The sequence below is a fragment of the Pelmatolapia mariae genome, linkage group LG2, assembly GCF_036321145.2.
Source record: "Pelmatolapia mariae isolate MD_Pm_ZW linkage group LG2, Pm_UMD_F_2, whole genome shotgun sequence".
In the NCBI taxonomy this organism is placed as follows: domain Eukaryota; kingdom Metazoa; phylum Chordata; class Actinopteri; order Cichliformes; family Cichlidae; genus Pelmatolapia; species Pelmatolapia mariae.
Window position 1 is genome coordinate 20,022,186 of NC_086228.1, and position 11,622 is coordinate 20,033,807.

The window sequence follows — 11,622 nt, forward strand, 5'->3', positions numbered from 1 at the left end:
TTGTGTGAGTTTGGAGTCTTGATTCATTGGTAAATGCACTTTATGGATATAAATTAATCTCAGTGACTCATGTTTTTACTATTCCTTCAAACTGTTGACAGGACATCTCCATCTATAAACACAGTCAGTTATTAGTCTTGGGATTGTGTATTTTTGAGCCATGGAGTTTTAATCTTTTCTTTCTTTCTTTCTTTTTTTTAAAAAACTTGTCTAAAGCCCAGAAAAATCATTTTCCTCTGATTAATGTCAGGGCTGTGCACAGTCATGTTGTGTTTTGTTCGGTTACAGCAGATGCAGTGTAGATGTGGAAGATTAAAGAGAAAACTGAAGAAATGACACAAAGGTGAGACTTCATTTTCACACACTCAGATATTTGGATTTTGTGGTTTTGCCTTGTATTTGTTGATCACCTGTCAGACTTTGTTTTTGAATCATTAAATTTCATAAGTATTTCCTGATATGATGATCGGTGGTTTTCCCTACTCCCCTGTAACAGTTCTTTTTGTAGGGTGTTGTAATTGACCTTATGTGTGAGAGAGAGAATACAGCACCTATAGAATATCTGCATCTTCTTCTTGTCTGTTATTACTGAAGCAGCTCTGTCTGGTGGGGGTGGGTATAAAAATATGTGAACACATTAGTTTAAAGTTATTGGAAGATATAATTTATATTATTTTATAATTGTATAATTATGATTTTAACATATGATTTTATTGATTGGTTTGTTAAACCAGAGCTGCATGAATTTCTTCTTTCCAGACAATAGAACTTAGTGACTGGTTGTGACAGAAGCTGAAGTGCGTTCTGTTTGTTTTCTGGCTGTTTGTGAGCAGTTTCAGCACTTTCTCTGTTTTGACAGTATCCACTGCATCAGCTGTTAGCAGCAGTGGCACATGAAGCGTGGTAATAGCTTATTAATAATGGTAAAGCTGGGAAATAGCAGTCGTCGTTGTCTCATGATGTTTGACTGGATGCAAACCACAGGCTCTGAGGACGCAGCAGAGGTCATGTGACTTTGACCCAGACAACAGGTTTAAACTGCATCTCAGATAACGACAGAGCATCAGCACATTGAATCTACAAGTAGCAGCAGCAGTAACAGTAGTAGTTGTTGTTTTCATCTCCTAATATTTCACTGGATGTAGTAGTACTTGCAGTAAACAAAGTAGTTGCAGGAATAATAGCAGCAGCAGCAGCAGTAGCGGTAGTAGTAGTAGTGGCCTCCTGATGTTTGAGTGGATGCAAATGATGCAGTTGAGCTGAGCTGCTCTGTCTGTTTAAAGATGGAGGCAGCTGCTCAGCTGCACCATCAGCCTCTCTCTGTGTATTTAAGCAAACAGAACCTGCTGTCTGTTCAAATACTGAGTTTCTAGTGTCCTTTCATTACTGGATGTTCTTTATCAGACTGAATGTGACTGTGGATCCACAGGTCTGTTCCATCAGGACTCACTCTGTGTTCGTCTGTTTGATTCAGCAGGAAGAACTTCTTCTGTCTTGTGTGATGGACGGTGGAGACAGACGTTGGTGGTGACAGAGTTGGTCAGGATCAACATGTGACACCATATCCATGACATTAGTGCTTAATCACATGGCCAGCAGACTTTGGCTGACCAGAGGCGTCCATGTTTGTTTGGTTTTCAGCCTCTTCTGTCTCATTAAGTGTCAAGTTGGACTCATTGGAGCTTTTAGACAAATCTGAGTTTCCCAGTCGTGATGAAGTCGACGAGTCCTCCAACTTAAACCACCATATACTTAGTTAGTCCCTACCCTCTGATACAAGCCACAGCAGTGCACCAGCTGCAGGTGTACCGGACCTTTGTCTTTGGTCTGCAGCTCTAACTCTGTGAAGGCTGCTGTCTGGTCTCTGGGTCGCAGCCATAGACCAAACTCTGATCACTGGTGACGATCCCTGACATGAAGGGTGGGTCGTCCTGGGCCTGTTGATGGAGATCATCACAAACAGAGACACTGTGCTGTGTTAGGAGCCTGACACCTACAGTTATACTGATTACTGATAACCTCTGCACCAGTAACAGACAGAGATATCATGTTTTCAGGATGTCTGTCTGTCCTGTTCTCATGGAGAAAATATCTCAGGAACATCTTGAGAGAATTTCCTATAATTTGACACAAACGTTCACTTGGTCTCAGAGATGAACGGATTAGATTTTGGTCAAAAGTGGAAGGTCATAACTAATGTACTGATTATGACTAATTTCTGCCAGAGGCCTAAGAGGTTAAAGTGATGAAGTGATGACATTTTCTATCCAAAAGGTCAAAGGTTAGCTTCAGTGTGACATCATAACCTTTCTGTCCATTATTCAACACCATACCTCAGGAACAGAAGGGGAGACTGTGACCATATATCCTGAAACTTGATTGGTTTATGGAGGCGTACCACCACCAGGCCCTGATTCTGATTCTCTTTGTCCTGTTGAACTAAGTGCAGGATCAGACTCTGTTAACATTAGTGTGTATATTCAGTGTATAAGAGAGAGAAGAAGGGAGGTAAACCACTGTCTCATGGCTACAATTCACATCTGCCATCTACTGTACGTGGTGTTTTCTAACTGGTAAAGACGAGGTGGTTCAGACCGTTGAACAGAGTCTCTTTGTGGTTTTGGTCTGTTCAGATAAAGCAGTCGTTTTCCTATAATTTCTCCATATAAGGTAAACCTCTGTGCCTCCAGCTCCACCTGCTCCAAAGTGGATGATAATCATGTGGTTGAAGGGAAGGTGTGGTCAGTCAGCCTCCTATAAGAATAACTGGTTGTGCTGTGTGGAGCTCAGAGATCAACAGCCTCCAGACTGTGGTCACAGACCATCATCCAACAACCATCCAGACTACCTGCTGATCAGCTCCACCAGCCACACCTTTCTGGACCAGTATCCAGCTCTCCAAGCCTCTTCCCAGGTCTGAGTCTTTAACATTTATTTATCTAACAGGGATCGTACAGTAAAACATAGTTATATACAGATAATGTACAGAGGTCCAGGTTTATGATACCTTCAGTATCACTCTCAAATCTGCGGCTCTATAGAAAATCAATAGGCTGCAGTACAATCTGTTAATGGTTCAGTCAAACTGAGAATATGGTTGTCTTCCATCCTACAAAGGTTGTTAAGGTTGTGAATAATAATTTTAAACATGTGACAGTCCAAACATATTTTACAGGCCTAATTTTTGGGACCTGAAAATTAAAGATTTAAACTGATCAAAACCTGAGATGTGCTGAAATCACTTTCCTGGATTCTGTCTGGTTTGACACAGATCGACCTCATTGTTTCACTTGTGTAGTGGAAAGTTCAGGTTTTTTGATTCTGGTTTTCCATGACTGAGTCTTTGACTGACAAACATGACTGACCACAGGTTGTTCACTTCTTTTACCACTTGTTGCCCCTCTGTTCATGACTCCTTTGTTCTGATATATGGGACAAATATTAAATACTGTTGAATGAGAACTTCATATAAAAATGCTGCATTTCACTGGTCTCTGGTCCTTCAAGGTTCGTTTTCATAAGACAGAAACTAAAACCTGATCTCTGTTTGAGCATTTAAAATCAATAGAATATTAATGTTGGTTATAGTTAGAGAAACATTTGTCATCACCTGCTTCATACAGTCAGCTTACAGAGAAAAGATGTTACACACCAGTGAGGTCAGTATAATGAGGCTGTGATGTTATTAACCTGTCCAGGCTCTGTCCACAGTCATGAAATGTGTCATTACTTCACAGCGTTAATCCAATGATATGAAAATGTTCCATATTTAAATGTTAATGTTTTTCTCACAAAAACATTTTCCACCTTCGTTTCTACAACACATCATTTAAACTTTGTTCTGAAAATGTTGTTTTGATAAAGTTCAAAAATCTTTTCTAACCAAAGATTACCAAAGATTATTGATGATGTTCAGGTTAGTTTCTCCCTCCCCTCCTTCTCCCCATCTCTCTCTCTCTAAATTATAGGTGAGGTATGGGAAGGCTAAGACAATAAAAACACGACTGGCCATAGTTCAGTTGATAAAGGGACAAATGTTCCTGCAGGTCTGTGATGGGATGTGAACTCTGGTCTCTGGTATGAAGGTCAGACGTACACATCCATCAAAGGACATGATGTAAATCTTAATGAACTGTCCAAAATGGGCTTCATTAGCAGGATACTGAGCTGGTTTTATGGCCCAGTTTCACAAATTTGTCCTGGACAGAATCACAGTCTGTGCACCAAACAAAACTCTCAGTCCATCAGTTTGAATAAGGAAAACTTCTAGAAAACAGCAGGTTGTGAAGGGAGGGTGAGTTACTCTTCAATGTACAGCATTAAGGAAAATATCTATTGTTATGTTATCTGTGTTGCAGTCATGGCGTCTCCACAGTGGTCTACCTCCATGCTGTTGGCTTCACTGATCCTCCTTCTTTACTGGACGACCTCCTCTGCTCAGTCACGTGACTCCACCTCCACCGACCTCTCAGCCCTCGACAGGTTCAAGAGAATCCTGTCTGAAGACACCAAAGACAAAACAGAAAAAGTCCTAAATGTTGTAAAAGACTCTCTAAGTGTAATGAAAGATGTGTTGGATTCCATTAGAACTGACAATATAGCAGGTGTGTTGAAGGGGATCTCTGGCTTTGCCAGCTTGGCGCCTGGCATCGGATCTCTTGTCTCTTCAATCATTATGTTGGTCTTCGTTTTTATCCCTCAGCGTGACCCGTTGAAGGAAGGGTTTGCTGAGGTGAACAGGAAACTGGACTCGCTCTCCCTCCAGATCTCCAACCTGGCAACAGATGTAGAATGGTTCAACTACGCCAGCGTCTATTCTCAAGATGAGGTCCGCATCCTCAACGCCTGGAAGAAGTTTGAAGAGTTCCGTGAGAACAGTGGGTTGGTAAACACTGCTGAAGACAAACTCCGACTGGCAGAGATATTCACCAACTACTATGAGAACACAGCAGTTGAGGCCAGTGTGGCCAACCTCTACCATTACCTGACAGTCAGCAGCACGTCTCTCAGTGGAAACCTCAACGACCTGCTGAGGAAGAAGTTTAAATGTAGCATTAGAGAGATCGGTAAATATAACATATATTTTAGCAGCTTGTTGTGGAGGGGGATGGTACTCAACCAGCTCTACTGGGATCTGATTGGTTTTAACCCATCAGACAAAGAAGCTGAACAAACCAAGATGTTCAAGACCGTCTCCAAGGCTCAGATCAGCTGTGGTCCCCACCTGTTCTTCACGCCACACTGTGCCATCTTTCGCTGTCTCAGTCCCCAAACAAGCTCTCTTTTTAGAGCTTCCTGTGTTTCATCACTCTTGACATGCTTCATAGCATTCAAAAATGGACTATTCAACATGCACAGCAAACGGAGGATGTTCATTGGTTCATGGACCTCCCTGAACTAATGGCATTTATTTCAATTGTCATCTTGCGGGGGGTTACTAGGGTTCCATCACTACGTGACTGCTGGTCAGCAAACCTGGGAAACCCACAGATCATTGGAACTATGCCGCGTAACTGCTTCCAAGACATCATGCAACACCTACGCTTTGATGACAGGTCCACCCGCAGTGATCGAGCAAAGACTGATAAGTTCGCTGCAATTTCCAGTGTGTGGGGATCATTTGTCACCAACTGCATCACGTGCTACAACCCTGGTCTACATATCACCGTTGATGAACAGCTCTTCCCATCAAAGATTCGGTGCTGTTTCCTGCAGTATATTGCAAGTAAACCTGACAAGTTTGGGATCAAGTTTTGGGTGGCCTGTGACCTAAAATCCAAGTACATTTGCAATGTCCTCCCATATCTTGGCAAGGACCCCAATCGTCCCAGTGGGGAGAGACTGTCTGAAAATGTAGTGACGAGGCTGATGGAACCATTCCTAGACAAGGGCAGAAATGTTACCACGGATAATTTCTTCACATCGCTTTCACTTGCGCAAAAACTTCTTAGACGGAAAACCACCATCCTCGGCACAGTCAACAAGATTCGCCGGAAAATTCCTCAATCCGCTAGATACACAGATCGCAATGAATTCACCACTCAGGTAGCCTGCAGGTCTTTTGTGGTTCTATGTTTATGTGTTTCATTGTGTGTAAAAGTGCTATGGAAATAACAATTTATCTTATTTCTTAGGTGTTTTCAACCACTGCTGCCACGCTGACGGCGTATGCGGCCAAACGGAAGAAGACAGTCTATATTCTTAGCAGCATGCACAGCGTGGTTCAGACTGATAACACCACCAAAAGGAAGCCAAACACTGTCACCCTTTACAACACCACAAAGTGTGGCGTGGATGTGATGGACCAGATGGTGCGGGAGTACACGGTCCGCAGAGGAACACGGCGCTGGCCAGTTGCCGTGTTCTATAACATGATTGACATGGCAGCACTGAATGCACATGTGCTGTATCAAGCATGCACCGGGACGCAGGAAAGACGGGTGGACTTCCTGGTGGAGCTTGCAAAAGAGTTGGCTTACTGTTGTATAGCTGGGAAGAAGGCAAGAAAAGAACAGTTGCTTCGGACACAACCCTCCACACCTAGCCCTGGAAAAAGAGCCACATGTCAGGTCAAACACAAATGCAAGAACAATCATGCCGCTGTGCGATGTGTTCACTGCTACAGATACACATGTGGTAAATGCAGACTACAGATACCATGGCAGTGCCAGGATTGTGAGTGATTGAAATGTACTCACTCACTTTTTATTATTATCTGTAAATATGTGTACAAATGGTTGTTTTTGTAGAAATTTTTTTTGTTTTGTTTTGTTTTTGTACTGTTTTTATCAATAAATCTTTTGGAGATTTATTTTCCTGGATGATTGAGAATGCATCAAGACGAACACAAAACGAAGTTCACAGCTTTTAGCAGTTCCCCCTCCCCACACACAAACAAAGAGGCAGTTGGCAGTTAGAAATCAGCAATCATTCACACACCCCCACTCCCCTCCACAATTCTCAGGTAACGACCCAATTTACATATGAATTGATGCTAACAGACTAGCCAAGTTAGCTTCCACTTGGCTGACAGAGGGTTAGAAAAGCCTGGGACTTCTAGTGTTAAGAATCAGTTGATTTCTTGTTACCAGGAGATAAGGTCTGGTCAGGGTAGGATAGCTAGTGTAAAGAGGACGCTGTGTGAGGATATTGAACATAAAAAACTGTGCAGTCATGAGGTGGCTGGTGTTCCTGTCACAGGGTATATCAAAGTGATGTACAGCAGCTATTCAACTGCTAATGACTTTGTTGTAGCCCCAAAATGCCCTGCAGAGTTTCAGCTGTAATTGGGGCAGTTTACAACCATACAACATCCACATCTATTACTCCAAATCCTTACCCGTCTGTGACCCTGATCCCTGTAAGAACAAAGGAGAGTGTGAGAGGCTGCTGGACTCCAATGAATGGCTGTGTAACTGCCCAGATCGTTACTATGGAGACAGATGTGAAAAGGATTCTGAAATCCGCAGGAGCCCAGTGGCCAAATTAGAACATCCTGTGCCTGATATCAGCACCCTGAAAATCATGCTGGACAAGATTCTCAAGAGACTTGGTTTGACATCTTCCAATCAGTAGCAGGATTCTGCAGGAAAGACAACGTGATGCAAACTCAGACACTGAGGAGAGAATCAACAAAACAGATGTGGAGTCACAGAAAGTTTAGAATAATCTGAAAACAGCTAAACAACTTATCAATCACACATCCAGGACAGTTTGATCTGTTCTTTAACTTCATTCAAACAGAACCAAAAACCTTTAGACTGGACTGACTCATCATCATCATCATCATCATCATCATCTCTATGTGCTTCACCTCTTTGCTCTTGTCTGTGATTGTAAAAGAAGCAGATGTCATGTTATTAAAAATCATCTCCAGCTTCATTCTGAGAGTTTTCATTGTTTCTGTTTGACTCTGAAGATAAAGTGAAGTTTGATTCCAACACATGAAAACAGGAAAAACTCTGACTCGTCATTAAAATGAGGAAGTTTTATAATGAGTCATCCTGTCAGTTTTCAGCTCAGTGTTGTTGACTCACTCACATTCTCATTCATACATCAAGACATCAGCAGCGCTAATTCATCTCAGTTCAGAAGAGAAAGTCCAGTTACTGGTTGAGTTCAAGGTTTTAATGGTCAGAGACCTTGTGTTTAAGAGGACACAGCTCACAGGGGGAGGAGGTGTTTTTATATTTTCTGTTTAAGCAGGGAGAGTCAGGTGTCCGGTCCTGGTGTCTGTTGGTAATGTGAGCAGGGACTGGAGGAGGTCTGACAGCAGGGGGAGCTGTGTGGATACCGTGTGACATGTAGGCGCGTGTGAGAGATGTAAACAGTCTGACACCGGCATCGGCCTCAACTGTTCATAACTCAAAATGTTTATAACATTTTTTTCCATGTGCACATGAATGAACTTCATCAGCAGGTTCTGAATGGGTTAAACACAGAGAGATGAGAGTTAACAGACTCAGTAAACCAGCTCCGAAGGACTTGGCTCCATCTCCAAGGTCACTCTTTCGAGGATGCCAACGTTCACATTTTGGACAGAGAGGACAGATGGTTTGAAAGAGGAGTGAAAGAAGCCATTTACGTCCACTGTAAGCGACCATCTTTGAACAGAGGCGGGGGTTTACGACACCAACTGTCTGCCATCTATAATCCAGTTTTAAGATCCCTTCCCAGACGCCTTAACGCCCACTCACACCCTGGGCCATCTGACCTCAGGAAATCACGTGATAGGGTGGGGCCAGGTTTCACAATGAGCTCACCCGAAACTCTGGCTGATTAGGACCCACACCCGCTTTCACACCTTGGCTCATGTGATTAGGTAGAGGATCATCAGGGGGTCCTTTGTCCCCCTTTGGGGGGAAACTCCCACTAGGTTTAAATCTGGGACTCTCCACCATTTGACCCTTAGAACTGAAGAAGCTTCTCGGATGAGAGGTGAAACGTCTTCAAGCAACTTAAAGAAGTCCAGACGCTTTTCTTTTCAAGCTCCTTAGATTAAAAAGATCTGTTTTCCTCTCCAGTTGATTTCCTGTGATCAGTCCTTTGCAGCACATCAGAAACCACAGTAGAAGAGAAGGGAAGGACGGGCACAGCTCAGACTGCATATGATCCTTATTAGCATGTGAGGATTATGTCCAGTCTCAAAGAGATGATCCAAAACGCTGCAGTATAACTGCTGATAGGAAGTAGAAGAGATTCTCCTGTGCTTCTCTACTTGGGCTCCATGTAAAATCTTTTAATGGTCAGACACCATCACATCTTAAAGAGCTCAGTCAACATCAGATTATCCAAATACATCACTGTGGTTTATAAATGCACGTCTGTCTCTACATTTAAGGTTTGGTTTAAAATGGTCCTCTTTGATAAAGCTTACAGTTAAGGCTAATGTACTGCTGTGGGACTTCCCATGATGCACTGAGCATTTATATCACATGACTGCAAGTCATTAATTTAATGTTTTCTCTCTCTCACCTCATTCCGCAGGTATCTCTCACTCCATATCTGCCACTACTACTCAAATATCATTGCATTTTTCAGTGAAAAGCTTCATACTTTGTTTTAGATTAAATAAAAACACAGTAACATGAACAGAACTGTTCTGAATGAGAAATATGGAAGTGAATTTCAGGTCAAAAGATTTAAAGCAGTTCATTGGCAAGAAGACTAAATGTATGGATACTGTTCATACACACATTCAAGTGAAACATTTCATCAGGAATAATCTGTAATATTTGCTTGTTAAACAAAGACTTTGATGCTGTGGACCACCAACAGGACCTTGGCTTTTTAAACAGAGAAAAACCTGCAGGTCAGCATTTCTCTGTCTCTGTTCAAACTCTGTTTGACTGTTTTTCAGATCAGTGTCCTCAAAACCTGGTGTTTACATTCTCTTCTGCAGAACACTGAAATGAAAAAGAAATATTAATTATCATTGAATCATTAATGACTTGTGTGTGTCTGTCTCCATATAAGGTAAACCTCTGTGCCTCCAGCTCCACCTGCTCCAAAGTGGATGAGAATCATGTGGTTGAAGGGAAGGTGTGGTCAGTCAGCCTCTGATAAGAATGACTGGTTGTGCTGTGTGGAGCTCAGAGATCAACAGCCTCCAGACTGTGGTCACAGACCATCATCCAACAACCATCCAGACTACCTGCTGCTCTGAGGTCCAGGTTTATGATACCTTCAGTATCACTCTGTTTTATCAAATCTACGACTCTATAGAAAATCAACACGCTGCAGTACAATCTGTTAATGGTTTAGTCAAACTGAGAATATGTTTGTCTTCCATCCTACAAAGTTTTTTTAAGGCTGTGAATAATAATTTTAAACATGTGAGAGACCAAACATATTTTACAGGCCTAATTTTTGGGACCTGAACATTAAAGATTCAAACTCTGATCAAAACCTGAGACGGTGCTGAAATCACCTTCCTGGATTCTGTCTGGTTTGACACAGATCGACCTCATTGTTTAACCTGTGTAGTGCGAACTTCAGGTTTTTTGATTCTGGTTTTCCATGACTGAGTGTTTGACTGACAAACATGACTGACCACAGGTTGTTCACTTCTTTTACCACTGTTGCCCCTCTGTTCATGACTCCTTTGTTCTGATATCTGGGAAAATGTTAAATACTGTTGAATGAGAACTTGATATAAAAATGCTGCATTTCACTGGTCTCTGGTCCTTCAAGGATCATTTGCATAAGACAGAAACTAAAACAGAAACTCTTTCTTTGATCGTTTAAAATCAATAGAATATTAATGTTGGTTATAGTTAGAGAAACATTTGTCATCACCTGCTTCATACAGTCAGCTTACAGAGAAGAGATGTTACACACCAGTGAGGTCAGTATAATGAGGCTGTGATGCTATTAACCTGTCCAGGCTCTGTCCACAGTCATGAACTGTGTCATTACTTCACAGTGTTCATCCAATGATGTGAAAATGTTGTATATTTAAAATGTTAATGTTTTTCTCACAAAAACATTTTCCACAGTCATTTCTACAACACATCATTTAAACTTTGTTCTGAAAATGTTGTTATGATGAAGTTCAAAAATCTTTTCTAACCAAATATTACCAAAGATCATTGATGATGTTCAGGTTAGTTTCTCCCTCCCCTACGTCTCCCCATCTCTCTCTCTCTAAATTATAGGTGAGTTATGGGAAGGCTAAGACAATAAAAACACGAGTGGCCATGGTTCAGTTGATAAAGGGACAAATGTTCCTGCAGGTCTGTGATGGGATGTGAACTCTTGTCTCTGGTATGAAGGTCAGGCGTACACATCCATCAAAGGACATGATGTAAATCTCCACCAGTCACACCTTTCTGGACCAGTATCCAGCTCTCCAAGCCTCTTCCCAGGTCTGAGTCTTTAACATTTCTAACAGGGATCGTACAGTTAAACATAGGTACATACTGATGATCACTGCAGCAGATGTAACTCTTAACTCAGGTTAGGGAGAGATAAGCCATAGATATGTAACACTGAAAGTAATAATGAGGGACTGACCATTCTTTGTTCTGTTTTTTTCTCTGGCCATTGAATGTTTTGCTGCTGCTTTCAACTCCAACACACAAGTGAGATCAGAAAGCAAGAGTTCAAAGTCTGACAATATGC

General features: G+C 42.0%; 1 protein-coding gene across 1 annotated transcript; it reads left to right on the plus strand.

Moving 5' to 3' along the window:
- Nucleotides 1-4,360: 4,360 nt before the first annotated feature.
- Nucleotides 4,361-5,401, plus strand: LOC134634074 (uncharacterized). Its single transcript, XM_063483133.1, has one exon. The coding sequence runs from the start codon at nucleotides 4,361-4,363 to the stop codon at nucleotides 5,399-5,401; it is 1,041 nt and encodes a 346-aa protein (XP_063339203.1).
- The last annotated feature ends 6,221 nt before the right edge of the window (nucleotides 5,402-11,622 follow it).

Coding starts and splice junctions, on each gene's coding strand:
- LOC134634074 (XM_063483133.1), top strand. CDS start 4,361: ATGGCGTCTCCACAGTGGTCTACCTCCATGCTGTTGGCTTCACTGATC.